This window comes from Lepidochelys olivacea (assembly GCF_965140295.1).
Source record: "Lepidochelys olivacea isolate rLepOli2 genome assembly, chromosome: 9".
In the NCBI taxonomy this organism is placed as follows: domain Eukaryota; kingdom Metazoa; phylum Chordata; order Testudines; family Cheloniidae; genus Lepidochelys; species Lepidochelys olivacea.
Window position 1 is genome coordinate 34394574 of NC_140419.1, and position 19022 is coordinate 34413595.

Sequence of the window (19022 nt, forward strand, 5' to 3'; positions counted from 1 at the left end):
GCATCGCTTAGTCCCACCATCCTCATTCTATTTCTAGTTATATCTTGTAATTGAACTGTGGTGCTTATTGCCACAGGAATTGTTGAGGCCAAGAATTTAAGATTCAGAAAAAGGATTGGACATTTATATGGATAAAGACTATCCAAAGTTGTCATAATTAATTATTTCACATTTTGGAAGGACATTTAGCCTTGTGCTTGAGGCTTTAAGCCAATCTCTCTTAGAAATCAGGATGAGACCTAATGTGGGAGAAAATTATTTCACATCTTCCTCTGAATAATCTGGTGTTGGCCACTGTCAGCCCTGGTCTACACTAGGACTTTAGGTCGAATTTAGCAGCATTAAATCGATGTAAACCTGCACCCGTCCACACGATGAAGCCCTTTATTTCGACTTAAAGGGCTCTTAAAATCTATTTCCTTACTCCACCCCTGACAAGTGGATTAGCGCTTAAATCAGCCTTGCCGGCTCAAATTTGGGGTACTGTGGACACAATTCGACGGTATTGGCCTCCGGGAGCTATCTCAGAGTGCTCCATTGTGACCGCTCTGGACAGCACTCTCAACTCAGATGCACTGGCCAAGTAGACAGGAAAAGAACCGCGAACTTTTGAATCTCATTTCCTGTTTGGCCAGCGTGGCAAGCTGCAGGTGACCATGCAGAACTCATCAGCAGAGGTGACCATGATGGAGTCCCAGAATCGCAAAAGAGCTCCAGCATGGACCGAACGGGAGGTACGGGATCTGATCGCTGTATGGGGAGAGGAATCCGTGCTATCAGAACTCCGTTTCGAAATGCCAAAACCTTTGTCAAAATCTCCCAGGGCATGAAGGACAGAGGCCATAACGGGGACCTGAAGCAGTGCCGCGTGAAACTGAAGGAGCTGAGGCAAGCCTACCAGAAAACCAGAGAGGCGAACGGCCGCTCCGGGTCAGAGCCCCAGACATGCCGCTTCTATGATGAGCTGCATGCCATTTTAGGGGGTTCAGCCACCACTACCCCAGCCGTGTTGTTTGACTCCTTCAATGGAGATGGAGGCAATACGGAAGCAGGTTTTGGGGACGAAGAAGATGATGATGATGAGGAGGTTGTAGACAGCTCACAGCAAGCAAGCGGAGAAACCGGTTTTCCCAACAGCCAGGAACTGTTTCTCACCCTGGACCTGGAGCCAGTACCCCCCGAACCCACCCAAGGCTGCCTCCTGGACCCAGCAGGCGGAGAAGGGACCTCCGGTGAGTGTACCTTTTAAAATACTATACATGGTTTAAAAGCAAGCATGTGAAAGGATTACTTTGCCCTGGCATTCGCGGCTCTCCTGGATGTACTCCCAAAGCCTTTGCAAAAGGTTTCTGGGGAGGGCAGCCTTATTGCGTCCTTCATGGTAGGACACTTTACCAGTCCAGGCCAGTAACACGTACTCGGGAATCATTGTACAACAAAGCATTGCAGTGTATGTTTGCTGGCGTTCAAACAACATCCGTTCTTTATGTCTCTGTGTTATCCTCAGGAGAGTGAGATATAATTCATGGTCACCTGGTTGAAATAGAGTGCTTTTCTTCAGGGGACACTCAGAGGAGCCCATTCCTGCTGGGCTGTTTGCCTGTGGCTAAACAGAAATGTTCCCCGCTGTTAGCCACAGGGAGGGGGGAAGGTTGAGGGGGTAGCCACGTGGTGGGGGGAGGCAAAATGCGACCTTGTAACGAAAGCACATGTGCTATGTATGTAATGTTAACAGCAAGGTTTACCCTGAAAGAGTGTAGCCACTGTTTTATAAAATGTGTCTTTTTAAATACCGCTGTCCCTTTTTTTTTCTCCACCAGCTGCATGTGTTTCAATGATCACAGGATCTTCTCCTTCCCAGAGGCTAGTGAAGCTTAGAAAGAAAAAAAAATGCACTCGAGATGAAATGTTCTCCGAGCTCATGCTGTCCTCCCGCACAGACAGAGCACAGACGAATGCGTGGAGGCAAATAATGTCAGCGTGCAGGAAAGCACAAAATGACCGGGAGGAGAGGTGGCGGGCTGAAGAGAGTAAGTGGCGGGCTGAAGAGCGTAAGTGGCGGGCTGAAGACAGGGCTGAAGCTCAAATGTGGCGGCAGCGTGATGAGAGGAGGCAGGATTCAATGCTGAGGCTGCTGGAGGACCAAACCAGTAAGCTCCAGTGTATGGTTGAGCTGCAGCAAAGGCAGATGGAGCACAGACTGCCACTACAGCCCCTGTGTAACCAACCACCCTCCTCCCCAAGTTTCATAGCCTCCACACCCAGATGCCCAAGAATGCAGTGGGGGGGCCACTGGCCAACCAGCCACTCCACCACAGAGGATTGCCCAAAAAAAAGAAGGCTGGCATTCAATAAATTTTAAAGTTGTAAACTTTTAAAGTGCTGTGTGGCATTTTCCTTCCCTCCTCCACCACCCCTCCTGGGCTACCTTGGTAGTCATCCCCCTATTTGTGTGATGAATGAATAAAGAATGCATGAATGTGAAGCAACAATGACTTTATTGCCTCTGCAAGCGGTGATTGAAGGGAGGAGGGGCGGGTGGTTAGCTTGCAGGGAAGTAGAGTGAACCAAGGGACGGGGGGGTTTCATCAAGGAGAAACAAACAGAACTTTCACACCGTAGCCTGGCCAGTCATGAAACTGGTTTTCAAAGCTTCTCTGAGGCGTACCGCGCCCTCCTGTGCTCTTCTAACCGCCCTGGTGTCTGGCTGCGCGTAACCAGCAGCCAGGCAATTTGCCTCAACCTCCCACCCCGCCATAAACGTCTCCCCCTTACTCTCACAGATATTGTGGAGCACACGGCAAGCAGTAATAACAGTGGGAATATTGGTTTTGCTGAGGTCTAAGCGAGTCAGTAAACTGCGCCAGCGCGCCTTTAAACATCCAAATGCACATTCTACCACCATTCTGCACTTGCTCAGCCTGTAGTTGAACAGCTCCTGACTACTGTCCAGGCTGCCTGTGTACGGCTTCATGAGCCATGGCATTAAGGGGTAGGCTGGGTCCCCAAGGATACATATAGGCATTTCAACATCCCCAACAGTTATCTTCTGGTCTGGGAATAAAGTCCCTTCCTGCAGCTTTTGAAACAGACCAGAGTTCCTGAAGATGCGAGCATCATGTACCTTTCCCGGCCATCCCACGTTGATGTTGGTGAAACGTCCCTTGTGATCCACCAGAGCTTGCAGCACTATTGAAAAGTACCCCTTGCGGTTTATGTACTCGGCGGCTTGGTGCTCCGGTGCCAAGATAGGGATATGGGTTCCGTCTATGGCCCCACCACAGTTAGGGAATCCCATTGCAGCAAAGCCATCCACTATGACCTGCACATTTCCCAGAGTCACTACCCTTGATAGCAGCAGATCTTTGATTGCGTGGGCTACTTGCATCACAGCAGCCCCCACAGTAGATTTGCCCACTCCAAATTGATTCCCAACTGACCGGTAGCTGTCTGGCGTTGCAAGCTTCCACAGGGCTATCGCCACTCGCATCTCAACTGTGAGGGCTGCTCTCATCTTGGTATTCATGTGCCTCAGGGCAGGGGAAAGCAAGTCACAAAGTTCCATGAAAGTGCCCTTACGCATGCGAAAGTTTCACAGCCACTGGGAATCGTCCCAGACCCGCAACACTATGCGGTCCCACCAGTCTGTGCTTGTTTCCCGAGCCCAGAATCGGCGTTCCACAGCATGAACCTGCCCCATTAGCACCATGATGCATGCATTGGCAGGGCCCATGCTTTCAGAGAAATCTGTGTCCATGTCCTGATCACTCACGTGACCGCGCTGACGTCGCCTCCTCGCCCGGTATCGCTCTGCCAGGTTCTGGTGCTGCATATACTGCTGGATAATGCGTGTGGTGTTTAATGTGCTCCTAATTGCCAAAGTGAGCTGAGCGGCCTCCATGCTTGCCTTGGTATGGCGTCCGCACAGAAAAAAGGCACGGAACGATTGTCTGCCATTGCTCTGACGGAGGGAGGGGCGACTGACGACACGGTTTACAGGATTGGCTTCAGGGAGCTAAAATTAACAAAGGAGGTGGCTTTACATCAAGGAGTATTTCAGGCAGGACTTCACGGAGGGTTCCAATAAGAAATGGTGCACCTAAGTTATTGTTCTTATTGGAACAAGGAGGTTAGCCTGGTCTCTGATTGATACATAGCTAGATTTACCTCGCTGCACCTTCTCTGTGAGTGACTGCAGTGTGACCTAGAGGAATGAGTCCCCTAGACAGGGGAGGAGGCAAATGAGTACAAAACAAATCTGGTCTGTTTCTTGTTTTGATCCACTCCATCTATCTTTTACATCTTTGGCTGGCAGCAGACGGTGCAGTAGGACTGCTAGCCATCCTCATCTCTTGCCTGCCCGGCAGAAGATGATGCAATAGGACTGCTAGCAATCCGTATCACCTGCCTGCTCACCATAAGACAGTTCAATAGGACTGACTGCGGGACTAAAGAGAATGACCTGATCAAGTCACTCCAAATTTAGTCCCTGCACCAATGTCTGCCCAGGCGCTCCCAGCCGACGTGGCCAGGAGCACCTCGGACATGATGAGGACGGCTACCAGTCATACTGTACCATCTGCTGCCAGAAGGCAATGGGTTGCTGCTACTGTGTAGCAATGCCGTACCGCGTCTGCCAGCACCCAGGAGACATACGGTGACAGTGAGGCTGAGCGGGATCCATGCTTGCCGTGGTATGGCGTCTGCACAGGTAACTCAGGAAAAAAGGCGCGAAACGATTGTCTGCCCTTGCTTTCACGGAGGGAGGGAGGGAACGGGGGCCTGACAATATGTACTCAGAACCACCCGCGACAATGTTTTAGCCCCATCAGAGTGCTCCATTGTGACTGCTCTGGACAGCACTCTCAACTCAGATGCACGATTGTTTGCCGTTGCTCTGACGCAGGGAGGGGCGACTGAGGACACGGCTTACAGGGTTGGCTTCAGGGAGCTAAAATTAACAAAGGAGGTGGCTTTACATCAAGGAGTATTTCAGGCAGGACTTCACGGAGGGTTCCAATAAGAAATGGTGCACCTAAGTTATTGTTCTTATTGGAACAAGGAGGTTAGCCTGGTCTCTGATTGATACATAGCTAGATTTACCTCGCTGCACTTTCTCTGTGAGTGACTGCAGTGTGACCTAGAGGAATGAGTCCCCTAGACGGGGGGGGGGGGGGAGGGAAGCAAATGAATACAAAACAAATCTGGTCTATTTCTTGTTTTGATCCACTCCATCTATCTTTTACATCTTTGACTGGCAGCAGACGGTGCAGAAGGACTGCATGCCATCCACATCTCATGGCTGCTCGGCAGAAGATGGTACAGTACGACTGCTAGCCATCCTCATCTCTTGCCTGCCCGGCAGAAGATGGTACAGTACGACTGCTAGCAATCCGTATCGCCTGCCTGCTCACCATAAGACGGTTCAATAGGACTGACTGCAGGACTAAAGAGAATGACCTGGTCAAGTCACTCCAAATTTAGTCCCGCGCCCATGTCTGCCCAGGCGCTCCCAGCCGACGTGGCCAGGAGCACCTCGGACACAACGAGAACGGCTACCAGTCGTACTGCACCGTCTGCTGCCAGAAGGCAATGGGTTGCTGCTACTGTGTAGCAATGCCGTACCGCATCTGCCAGCACCCAGGAGACATACGGTGACAGTGAGGCTGAGCGGGATCCATGCTTGCCGTGGTATGGCGTCTGCACAGGTAACTCAGGAAAAAAGGCACGAAACGATTGTCTGCCCTTGCTTTCACAGAGGGAGGGAGGGAAGGGGGGCCTGACGATATGTACCCAGAACCACCCACGACAATGTTTTAGCCCCATCAGACATTGGGATCTCAACCCAGAATTCCAATGGGCAGCGGAGACTGCGGGAACTGTGGGATAGCTATCCACAGTGCAACGCTCCGGAAGTTGACTCTAGCCTCGGTACTGTGGAAGCACTCCGCCGAGTTAATGCACTTAATGCACTTAGAGCATTTTCTGTGGGGACACACACACTCGAATATATAAAACCGATTTCTAAAAAACCGACTTCTATAAATTCGACCTTATTCCGTAGTGTAGACATACCCTTAGAGACAGGGTAGTGGACTAAATGAACCTTAGATCTGATCCATTTTGGCCGTTTCTGTGTTCCTAGTTAGTTACTGGACCATTCGTAATTGCCCATAAATGTAGTTAAACTTTTTTTACCCTCTTATCTATTGTCTTGTCATGCCAATCAATTTTCTTCCCGACCTCCCCCTTGTATTTTCCTAATCTCACACATATTCTGCTGCTTGTGGCCATTATTATTTTATCCAATTTATTTTCTTTGCTTTTCTGTAGAAATCTGTATTTTGGAAAAGCAGACCGACCACTTTTTGATATTAGGGAAGGATATCTGCTTTCTGTGACTCTATCCCAGAAAAAGTGGCCTTAGAGGGCACAAGGAAAGTTTCTCTATGGATTTAAGATTCCTTATACTTCAGGTATAGGTATTTTGAAGGCCAGGATTTCTTGTGAAGTTTGGACACACTTACTTCTTCATTCCCCTTTCCTGGACAGACCAAAGACTCCCAACTATTTGGCCTCTTTTGCCATAGAGGTAGCTCTTACTTTACGCTCTTCTCTCTGCTAAAAACATGAGGAAGTGTTATCTGTTGTTTTCATAAACCAATATCAAATGGAAAGGGTGAAGTTAATATCCCTGTGTTTTGGTAGCCAGGAACCTTTTATGTAAATATATTTTTTCCTGAAGAACTTGACTGGATTGCTAAATATAGTGTCCAGTCTTCAAATGTAAAATCAGCATTTGCACCTTGAAGGAGCAGTCTATAAAGCCTGTACATACCCCCGACCCCAGTGCCTTACATCTAGTGTAATCGTTTACAGCTGTGTGAAGGAGACAGACTGTTACCAAATTCAGAATGGGAGCATTTTACACCTGCTAAGCATGTGCTATGTGTATGCAAGTGACTATCCAGAGTGCAAGAAAAGCAATGGAGAATCAGGCTCAGAAGGTTTTAATTGTATCATCTAATTTAAAATGTAACATCCTTGAGATTGTGACCACATCATAGCCACAGTATACAGCACTGAGCACAAGGAAGACTAATACTCTCTTCAGTAAAATGGAGGTGAATAACAACAACCACTCAGTCTCTCAGTGGGGTTGCCCGGGCTCACATAAAGAACTGAATTTGGCTCTCAGAGTCTAGTTATCAGAGGCAGTTTTGTATTTATTCCTCCCCTCTATCTGCCCCTGAGTCAAACAAGTAAGTGGAGTCTTCTCAGTGGACAGTAGCTACTATAGGCCAATATCAATTAAGAGCATGTGTCCTCCGTGCTGCCCCCATGCAGAGCCCCCCTGAAGTCACTGGGGCTCCATGTGGGTGCAACAGGCTGCCTGCTTGCTAACAAGTGCATGATATTGGCCACAGGTAGGAGTTCTGGTAGCGTGGTGTCATACTGCCCAAGACTACTTCAGTGAGGCTGTTGCAGACACATGGAAAGCATTCCAGGGACCATTCACAACATATGGAGGGGACATTTTACTTAAGCAAAGCATAGTCCCAAAAACCTCCCAGCCTACATGAAGACAACCCTCTAGTTGCCACTTAGTGAATGTTGTCAGTTGAGTATCATTTGGAATTGCTTGTTACCAAGTGATTTTTGTAATTGAATTATTGATGTATTTGCAATACAGATAAGCACAGTTCATCACAGAGACGAGTCTTGCTTTTGACTCTCTCCAAGGTGACTTTTTGTAAACAAATATACAGCATACTCACCATATCCAGTAGTACAGTACCTGCCTACGACCTTCTTTTTGTCTTTAGTGGGGCATCAATATAAAAGGCTACACAATAATGACAGAAGCTATTAGAGCTCAGAGATAGCTCTTGTTTCCCACTGAAAGTGTATTATTAGAGCAGAATTCACAAGGTTCATACCCAATAAGGTTGAAAGTCAAGCACTGTTTTATAATTTTATCCCAGCACAGTGATAAAGCAAGATACTTGCATTTTGATTACTTGAAACATGGTAGTAAATGTATGGTTTTAAAACATGGCACTTCATTGTTTCATAAACAAGAGTGAGGAGAAGTTAGTACATAGTTCGTGTTATGCAAGAATTGTAAGAAATCAGAATGAAACATAAATCCATTTCACAAAAATGCTTTCTGATATCCCTACAGGGTGAAGATGATTAACCACACAAGGTGGTTTATAGCTAGTGTCACTGTTCTTGCTATTCTTATTCCTGCAATTGTCCAATCCTTGTTAAAGTATTACGGCCAGATCATCCTTTTCCATGGAAAAATCTGCAGATGGGGAAGTGTACCAGGTTGATGGAGCAGGAAATTGCATGCATGCTCTAATATAGGCATTTTCTATGTGAGGGATTCTTCCCACACTATGCCCCTGTATTCTGCTGCAGCAGCATATAAAGGATGAGGAAGGACCTCAGCCAGCTGGGGAGAACTCCTGGGTGCAAGCAGTGTGCAAAACTGCTGTAGACAGCTGTACTCAGGCCCCTCACAAGCACCATTGTAGGAGTGTAGCTAGGGATGAAAGGAGAGTTCCCACAGGTCATCTCACCAGGATGATTGACCGCTCCATCTTGTGGAGCAGCATGAGCAGTGCAGGCACCAGCCCCAAATCCAGAGGGTGCAAATGTATCTACCTGGGTTGTGTATTGTGTGCTGCATCTCCAGGACTGATAACAACAGAAATGTGGTGGTAGCCTAGAATAACGATTCAGCCCCATTTTTAAAGGTAATTGAAAAGTCTCCTGCTTTCTCATTATTATTTGCCAGGCTGGCCACATTTAAAGCATTGGCAAACAAATTAATCCATCCTGCTACTCAGAAATCCTAGCCTATTTTAAATAGTAATAACAGCGTTTACCCAGATAGAAGCCACCACCATCCTCCTGTGCTGTGGGAGAAATGGAGCTAGGCAACTTATGGTATAGTCTGTGCATAGATGACGAACATATGAAAAATTGTCATGAGATAATTCTCCAGTGCATGTGATATCTTTATGTTCTTGCTAATGAATTTTATGTTGTTTTGTGTCTATTTCCTCCTATATTTCACCTATAAAATCCAGAGTATCCATGTAAAACAAGTGCTCACAACAGTTATCCCAGTCCTTCCTTTTAAACAGAGTTTTATTATGTTTCCAGGAAGTTCTCATAGGTACTGTATGGATAAAGAGTGCAGTATCTCTAGCATGAGATCAATCTTCCCAAGGAAGTTTTGTGTCTGCTATTACTGAAATATCTGAATGGGAGGTAGGAAAGTGCTATTATCCCCATTTTACAGATTGGGAACTGAGGCACAGAACGACTAATTGACTTGTCCAAGATAACATAGACTTGCTATGGCAGAGTGAGAAATAGGACTCAGTTCTCGTGCATCCCAGGCTACGACCCATGCTGCAGGACCGTTCTTTCTCCCTAGATGGAGCATGTATCATGTGGTTTGTTCTGTTCCCTTTCCATGGAAGAGTGACTGGAGATCCCGCAGATTTTCAGCCACTCCCCCAGTTTATGTTAGGATACTTTCTGCAGCTGGCCAGTAAGCTTACTGCAGTATCAGTCCACCTATTTTCAAATATAGCTATTTTGGCCCACACAAAGTGTGAAGCAAATGAGAACATACTCCTAAACACATACTGGTGCAATTCTTTGGCACAATCAGCATGTGTAATGTGAGTCACAGTTTCAAAACAATTTCAGTCTTACAAATCTGAGGCATTTCAATAAATTATGTCATGCCACATTCAGAAAGAAAATACCCTTTTTTGTTATGCTAAGTGTAATAGCTTGCAAATCTGTTGTAGTAATCAAAATACATAATATAGCAGAGATTTCTTTATCAAAAAGATTATTTGGCTCTGTTGGACATTGTGTTCCACAGATTTGTCAAGGAATAGCAACATAAGGGATTAAATTAATTCTAGAGGCTGCACCACCCACCTTGTAAGATTATAGACTAGAAAGAGTCAAAGCCAAAACATTGGAAGTGGTCTTTAGTGACGGGGCAAAGATAGGAAGAAGAGGCACAGTAACTTGGTCTTTACTTTGCCAAAACTCCTAATGGGGACCATGGGTCTGAGTAAGGATGCAGTGTTGAACTCATAAGGGGAACTCTTAGGGTATGTCTTCGCTACCCGCCAGATTGGTGGGCAGGGATCGATTTATTGCATCTAGTTTAGACGCAATAAATCGATCCCCAAGCACTCTCCTATTGACTCCTGTACTCTAGCACTGCGAGAGGCACAGGCAGAGTCCACGGGGCAGTGGCAGCAGTCACCTCACTTCGGTGGAGACACCACGTTAGTCTTATTGGAGTCAATGGCAAAACCCTCACTGACTTCAACAAACACAGGAGTGAGTTCAATATTGACTAAAATGATACTTAACTACTTCCAACTTCTCTAGTGAGCACTCAGATATGAAAATGATATGCATGGTACACTGGCAGCCTCCAGCCCTGAGACCGCCAGTAGAATTAAAATGGTATGTTACTTCCCTCTAAAGGCCTTTTTTTCAAATTCATTTTTTGCTATTCATGTCCACCAGTTTAAAGCCCCCGCATCTGTATTCCAGTAAAAATGTGGGTGTTTGATAGTCAAAAAATATCTTCAAATATCTTCAAGGCCTTCACTTCCGAAGTGAACATGATACGACTTTGAGGGAGGTGTAAATTTCTGTAATCTCATTTTGATTAAGTATATATTTTTCCAAAAGGAACAAAAATCTCAATATTGTCCCAAATGAAACTCACTAGCAAGACTCCCATTTACTTAAAAGGGTGAAAATCCAGGCCATTACTTCAAGCAAATTAGAACTAAGTAAATTCATCTATTTTAACAGGTTCTCTGCAGCAACAGTCTACTAGAGTCAACTGACTACTGGCTACAGAATCAGAGGACACCATGCCGAATTGGCTTTGTGGAAGACAAATCAGAAAACAAATGTGCTTCAGTAAGTACACAGAAGCGTTACACCCATGTGGGGAAAAGTGAGGGAAGGGAGTTGTCTCAATGAAGGCACAAATTAATCAGCCATTAAAAAAATATCACTGCGTGGTAGCAGAAAAAATATGTAATCAGTTACTTAATCTAAAACTGGAAATCCTAAACTTCAGTCTGGATTAAGACAGTTAAATAAACAGGCAAAGCAAGAATACAGGCATAGATTTGTATACAATAGACACTGAAAAGATCACTTTGGAAGTTTGCCTACAGACTTAGGACAATCATATTGGTCATCATATGGACCATCATAGTCCACAGCAGAAAGATAAAGCTAAAAAATAAGCATACAGAGAATTCTTCCATGTTTTAAATGAAATTTCCATCTCAATATTGCATTCTCAACCATTCCATGCTAAGGGTCTGATCCTGCAAGGTACTGAGTTCCCTCAACTCCCATTTCAGTCAAGGGGAGCTAGGCTTTCAACATCTCTCAGAACTGGCCACTAAGAAATATACCATTTTACGGTAAGTCCACACTGCAAAAAAAGCCCTGCAGCAGCAAGTCACATAGAGTGGGGAAGCTGACTTGGGATGCCCTAGAGGGCTAAAAATAGCAGTGTAGACTTTCCCGCTCGGGCTGGAGCCTGGGCTCTGAGAGCCTCCCCTTCACTGCACCTGCCCAAGGCAGTTGACCCAGGCTCTGAGACTGTCTCCTGCATTTTTTGTTTTGTTTTGGCTGTGTAGCTGTCCCCTTTGAGTAATAGAAACTCATTGTAAGTCTGCTGTTCTGAGGCACACACCCCATCAAATTCTTGTGTAAACGTGCAACTGCCCAAAGTTGCTACTGCAGCCTTGATGCTGCAAAACTCTGCAATGCCCCAACCCCTCCTTTCTTGGGAGGAGGCTATTAGGATCCTTCAGCCCTGCCCTGTTCTTCTTATGGCATACTCTTGCCCACCCTGCATGACAGGTCCCCTATAGAATAGAGGCGTGACCCTTGCCCCCTTCCCTCCCATCTCTGCACAGAAGAAGCTTTTGCAGCCTGCATAGTAGAATCTTGGTGCCTAGCTGATATTCATTGTGCAAGAAAAACGGAGAAGGGGGGGGGGAAGCAATTCCATTGAGTTGTGGCTTGATTGTTCAAAAAAAAAAAAAGCTACCCTTTAAATAATCCTCACTATTATTAGACATGGAAACAACTTTATACTCATGAGGGATAAATTGTGTATACCTAATTTTAGAAGCTCTTTCAAATACAATAGTTAATGCTAGAAAACAAAAGCAAAAGCTTACTTCTGTGATGGCCCAGAATCTTAGGTCAGCTTAAATTTTAGAAGGTGGCATTAAATCTTGCTACTGAAATGTTTTAGTTATGATGCTGATATAAGCAGAATTGAAGTTTTGTTTATATACCTGATTGACATACTCCTAAAAAAGCATAGGCCAGAGTTTCAAATGTTGTTGCCTAAAGTTAGGCAATTAATTTAGGTGCCCAAGTATGGGTACCTAACTTTAGGCAACCATTTTCCAAAGTTTTTGTCTTAGTATTCAAACTTTGAAGTGGGACAGAGAATTTAAATTACCGGTAATAGTGTTTGTTTAAGGTGCCCTCCCCACTGAGTTACCTCAGCAAGATTGTGTTTGGTCCTACAGAGGTTCACCAGTGTGATAAGGGAACACAACAAAACTGCACTTGGATGCAAGGAATGAGCATGATCCCAGCACACATGCCAAAGGAGTGCAAAGAATCTCGTCTTGTGCCACTGGCATGACAGACATTCCAAAAATAGTGGAGGACTTGGGGAGTGGGACAGAGACATGAGGATGCCCTCCTCCATGTCCTCCATTAACCAGTGGAGTAGATCCTACTTAGGAGAGAGTACGTACTACCCTCTTGCAAAGAGGGGAGGAGAAGCTGCTCTTCCCAGTGCTCTGAGCGGTACTGTGTCTGCTTTAAGCACACTGCCTTTGCCCTAGTGGGAGCTTCCAATGTCCCACTGAATGCAGCTTGTGTCTGTAAAACCACTATGGTCTTTTGTATTTAATACACTCTTGTTATTGTTTGCTTTTACCAAAGGCAGACGGTAATATTTTTACCTATTGAGTATTCAACTTTCCTTTGAATGAATGAGTTTTCATTTTAGGTGTCTGTGGTCTATGGTGTCTGGTTGTTAATACCCACAGCTCATCTCAAAATTGTCTTCCATGAATATTGGTTGCTGTCATCACATCCCATTATGGATTAGCACAGTTAGTACAAATAAAAATAGATGTGTGGCTGCCCTACATATGCTGGCAAGTACATTAACATTAATCTTTTTAACTAAACTGTGACAGGCTTCCTGCTCACAGAGAGACAACGAGAATGATTAAACAGAATTGGTCTTTCTGATGTATGTGGGACCCCATTATTTTTTAAAGTGGGTTAAAAAAAAACTTTCACACAAAGGTTTTTCTTCCTTACTCTAAATGAGAGATTGTGAACTCTTGTGTGGACCAGTGTTTAGGAGGTCTGCTGATTCCTAGCATACCCTGTACCAGGTACCCTCATTTAAGCTTGTTTCCATCAAGCCATCATTTGCTTTGAAAATTTGTGTAGGAGGCTTGTGCAATTGCAAAATAAATGGAACCTGCAACAACCTGCAGGCTGCCTGTCTAAATCCAGGCTTGCCTTACTTGAACCTTGTATGAGTGGTCGAACCATTTGAGAGCAAGCAAGGTGTGTAGATAGTCATTGGAGGATCTGTTCACTATGATCATCTACAATAGTTGGTGTGTACAGGAATCACAGCTAGAAGTATATCACTGCTGTCCATTCTCTGGTTATATGGTGACTTTTCATTCAGCTGACAGGTAGACAACCAATGGACATAAATTACCTCACATAACTTCATGCTAAAGTCTATTGTTGTGGTCCTGTAGAATAGGATGTAGTGGCAGTTCATATAAAACAGGGGACGGTGAACTATGGATTGACAGCCGCATGGTGCAGTGGGGCTAAGGCAGGGTCCCTGCATGCCCTGACCCTGCGCTGCTCCAGGAAGCAGCCGGCACCAGTCCATGTGGCTCCTGGGGGAGAGGAGGGAGAGGGCTCTGTGCGCTGTCCTTGCCTGCAGGCACTGCCCCCTGCAGCTCCCATTGGCCGGGAAATTTGCCCACCCCTGATATAAAATCTTTCATCTTTAAAGAAAATTTGAACAATAGCACTGACACTAAATTAAACCTAGCTTGATCAATAGTGATTTGTTTTGTAGTGGTTTCCAAATGGATTAGAAATAAAGTAATATGTAGCTTTGCCATAATGTTGAATTTTAGCAGTGTAAATTAGAAAGTGTAGCTAATTACAGAAAGCCTTTATTTTTTGGCAAGGAATGAAGAACTAGTCAAAAGCCATCATACAATAAAATATATGGATTCATTGGGTGCATCTTGTGAATGAGCAGCTCAAATTACTATAAAAATATACTGAACTTTAATGAGAATGTCTATAATGTTGCTGACTTGAAAAGATTAATGAGCTCTGTTTAACCACACATCTCTTTCCCTCTGTGGGGTGGTGATAGCCATCTGATAAAGGGCATTTGTCAAAAAACCTTTGACCACTCTACCATCTTCCTCTGCAGGACTACATCTAATATTACCAACATTGGAACAGTTTCCAAACAAACCCTGGTTAGAAACAGAAACCTGAAGAGTTTCCTTCTCTCCCTCCACCACTTAAATTACACTGACTGCAGAGCTAGGGTGGATAATTTTCAGTGTTGAACCTGCGATTGGTTTGTTATATCATAGAATCTCAGGGTTGGAAGGGACCTCAGGAGGTCATCTAGTCCAACCCCCTGCTCAAAGCAGGACCAATCCCCAATTTTTGCCCCAGATCCCTAAATGGCCCCCCTCAAGGATTGAACTCACAACTCTGGGTTTAGCCAGTCAATGCTCACTGAGCTATCCCTCCCCCCCATATCTTTAAGAAGGAAGCAAGCTGCCTCTAGCCCTGGAAGCTCCTGAAACATAGGACCTTAATATCATAACATTATGCAGAGGAAAGACATTTTAGGAAACTTTTTGGAGGTTTCTAAACCATTACTCGGAATTTTTCTCCTACCTTCAAGGCCTGTACAGTTAGATTCTTGAATCTAAGGGCTTTACTACCAAAGGGACACAAAAGAATCTCAACAGGATTTTTAAGAACTCTCCACATTATTTCTAAATATATTTTTTTAAAAAGAGGGAGGTGGAGGTGTAAAACAAGATATGTGATGCTATTGTGCAAAGGATTAATCAGCGCTCATTTATCATAAGCTGCATAAATCACACATGATTTTCCCACTTGAAGTAATGAGGCTTTCTACAGGTACCATTTATTTATTCATTAAATTGTCTTGCCTGAGAAATATTCCCCTTCTTTTTCCAAGCATAGGCCAATGTGTTTTTCCAATGGGGGGTGAGAGGATTCCAGTATAGGTAAAATTAAGCCCTGGACCAGGGACTGCTTTTCTAGACATAAAACACTGTATATTTAAGGTCAGGTATTTTCTGGCCCTGCAGGACTAGAAACAGAAGCTGTATACCATTGAGAAAGGGGGTTGGAAGCATTTCCCAGCTTCCCTATACCACCCCCTCCCCCCGCACTCATTTCTAACTTTAAAGTCATGGCACAATGTATAGAAAAGCTCTTTTTAAGGTCATTTAAAGAGTATTTATGGCTCCTTCAGAGACCTATACGGTCAGACAGGACATTCAGATACCTGGCTTTATAGGTAGTGGGAACAGTTTCAGTACAACGTTTAAAAATGTAACCAATCCTGAAGCAGTTTTTCTGCAACATATACTGAACTCACAGACTACGTGATGGTGTAGGCAGTTTAAATGGTTTAGCAGTACTCTTTTTGGGAGTACATTTTCAATTCATCCAAGTTTTTGCCATTAGGGATGAAGTAATACACCCCTCCGATAGTGATGCTGAAAAAATGTTTATATATACTACATCATCATGTGTGTATATAAGTTCAGGTGTGTACATAGACACATGTGAATGGTAAAAGATATTATGGATGCTTTTGAGCAGCAACATTCAGAAAAATCCATAAATGTAATCTATATGGTTCATAGCTAAAGAAGCCATTTTGTTGTGATATTTTTAAATGAAAGTTAACAGTTTGATCATGGTAAAATGGGAAAAATCCACTTTATGCATTTGTAGAATTCGTAGCAGCTCTGTTTAGGCAGCCCTGAACGTTATGCACTTGTACAGCTTTACTCCTACAATTGGGCATCTAGACTGGGAATTAGGAGAGTGTGTTTATTTTACCTTTCAGTCCCATGGTTATTTGAGCATCTTACAGAACAGCATTATATCTTTCACAAATTGAAATCCAGCCTTCATTTTCCAGACCTAAGCCATAATTAGCAGGGGTATTTTTAGTCCTAAACCCTATCTTACTGTTCAGTTTGACAATACCTTAATTATATCTTGACAAGGAATAGGAACCAACAGCTGAGGGCTCAGTTGTGGCATAAAACCACAGTCCTGTCTTGGAGGACGTTGTCACACTGCCTCAGTAGGGAAGCAAAGGGCCTCCTAGACGGCCAGGGATCATGCCACTCTTAAAGGGGTGCAAGGTGAGGCTTCACCCCTCCATGATGGGCGTGGGAAGATAGGACCACCAAACCCATTCCAGCTCATCTCCTCCTCCCTGATTCCTCTGATCTTTTTAAGGTAATTTTAAGTGTATTTATGGCTCCCTCTGAGACCTATACAATCAGACAGGTCACTCAGATACCTGGCTTTATAGGTAGCGGGTTGGGGGAACAGTTTCAGTACAATGTTTAAAAATGTAACCATTCCTGAAACAATTTTTCTGCAACATATACTGAATACACAGACTACATGATGGTGTAGGCAGTGTAGTTTAAATGGTTTAGCAGTACTCTTTTGGGAGTGAATTTTCAATTCATCCAAGTTTTTGCCATTAGGAACAGAAGAAATATACCCCTCTGATAGTGATGCTGAAAAAATGTTTATATATACTAAATCATCATGTTTGTATATAATTTAAGGTGTGTAAAGAAACACCAGAGATTCCAGTGAATCAGTAGCTCTATGTGGATTAAGTGATTCACTGAAATCTCTGGTGTTTCTTTATGCATGGTCCAGTTATACTTTATGCTGAAAGTATATGGAAAATCATCTGCAGCACAAAGGGAAGTGTTAATACCATTATACAAAGCGCTGGTAAAGACCTCATCTGGAATACTGTGTGCAATTCTGGTCTCCCATGTTTAAGAAAGATTAATTCAAACTTGAACAGATGCAGAGAAGGGCTACTAGGAGAATTCAAGGAATGGGAAACCTGCTTTATGAACAAAGACTCAAAGAGCTTGGCTTGTTTAGCCTAACCAAAAGAAGGCTAAGGGGAGAGATGATTGCTCTCTATAAATACTAGAAAGATAAACACCAGGGAGGAAAAGGAGTTATTTAAGTTAAGCAGCAATGTGGACACAAGAACAAATGCATATAAACTGGCCATCAACAAGTTTAGGTTTGAAATTAGATGAAGGTTTCTAACCATTAGAGGAGTGACATTCTGGAACAGCCTTCCAAGGGAAGCAGTGGGGGCAAAAAACCTAACTGGCTTCAAGGCTGAGCTTGATAAATTTATGGAGGGGATGGTATGATGAGACCTCCTACAATGGCATGTAGCCTGTCTGTGACTGCTAGCAGCAAATATCTCCAATTGCTGATGATGGGACACTAGATGGGGAGGGCTCTGAGTTACTACAGAGAATTCTTTCCCAGGTGTCTGGCTGGTGGGCCTTGCCCTTGCACACATGCTCAGAGTCTAACTGATCACCATATTTGGGGTCAGGAATGAATTTTCCCCCTGGTCAGATTGACAGAGATCCTGGGGGGTCTTCCTCTTCCTCTGCAGCATGGGGCACGGGTCGCTTACAGGTATACAATAGGTAAATGGCAGATTCTCTGTAACTTGAAGTCTTCAAATCATGATTTGAGGACTTCAGTAACTCAGCCAGAGGTTACGGGTCTAATACAAGAGTGAGTAGGTGAGGTTCTGTGGCCTGCAATGTGCAGGAGGTCAGACTAGATGATCATGATAGTCCCTTCTGACCTTAAAGTCTGTGGGTCAAGATCTTCCTTTATGTACTGATCTTGCATGCATTTGCTTTCAGAAGGAACTACCATCGTATTTAACTGCTGTCTTTATATTGGCTTTGTACACTTGCTAAACATTTGTTTGTCAGCGCTTTCTAACCAGTGCTACACTCATTTTTATACAGAGCCCAGAATTCTTTTGGTAATCTTTTTTGTGGGGAAAGAAGAGACTGACACTAAACTTTGGATTTTAACATCTGGTTTGGTTACCCTCTGGTCTTCAACCTGGAGCTGCCATCTTCTCTTATCCCCTGTGATCCACCCACCTAACTTACCACACAGTAAAAATAATAGCAGTTCTTGCATACCTATCAGTGGAAGAATTGAGCCTATCTCTGGCAATGCTATAAATACTGCTCCAAAGAGCTTGGAGGTTTATGTGTAGCAGTACAGCCAATGTCCCCCTCAGGATCTTAAGATGTCACTTTCATAAAGCACCAAGATCTAGTTCCTTAAGAAATGGGAAACCTGATGTTACTTCCAAAACAAACCTCTTGCCCAGGTCTATGATAATTTCCTGCTGTCATAACCACAGGGCTCACTATAACATAAATTACAGCGTGAGGTGAACAGAAATGTGTTAAACTAATTATTAACATATTTTATATACAGGACAGCAAAAGGGAGCAGATGGCACACATGGCATAAATATTTATTGGCATATTTTCTTTAAGTATAAATCATAAGTGACAATTAATTACATCAAAACCAAAAGGAATAACCCTTAATGAGAAGAAAACAGTCACAGCTGTCGCTGAAGCTGTGAAATATGGAGACAGGACTCTGGTTGATTCACAGATGCAGCCATGCCATTAAAATAAGGGCAGTCTTTAACATATCAACCCATGGTTGGTATAAACCCACCAAGATAT

The 19022-nt window shown here is 44.1% G+C and overlaps 3 protein-coding genes across 35 annotated transcripts in view; 2 read left to right on the forward strand and 1 right to left on the reverse strand.

The window, feature by feature from the left end:
- The window catches only part of LOC311526795 (uncharacterized protein), a 316378-nt gene that overhangs the window by 283831 nt on the left and 13525 nt on the right, over positions 1 to 19022 (reverse strand). The gene's annotated exons all lie outside the window — the stretch shown is intronic.
- Positions 1 to 19022, forward strand: part of SPHKAP (SPHK1 interactor, AKAP domain containing) — a 105561-nt gene that overhangs the window by 33666 nt on the left and 52873 nt on the right. For all 5 annotated transcript variants that reach the window (XM_084640197.1, XM_084640198.1, XM_084640202.1 and 2 more), the window contains exon 3: positions 10873 to 10983. In XM_084640197.1, the coding sequence (XP_084496323.1) occupies positions 10873 to 10983 (111 nt within the window). The remainder of the gene's footprint in view (positions 1 to 10872; positions 10984 to 19022) is intronic.
- Positions 664 to 2396, forward strand: LOC311526794 (uncharacterized protein). The gene is made up of 2 exons (XM_084640204.1): positions 664 to 1232; positions 1821 to 2396. Exons 1-2 carry the CDS (start codon positions 719 to 721, stop codon positions 2360 to 2362), a joined length of 1056 nt encoding a protein of 351 aa, XP_084496330.1. The 5' UTR covers positions 664 to 718; the 3' UTR covers positions 2363 to 2396.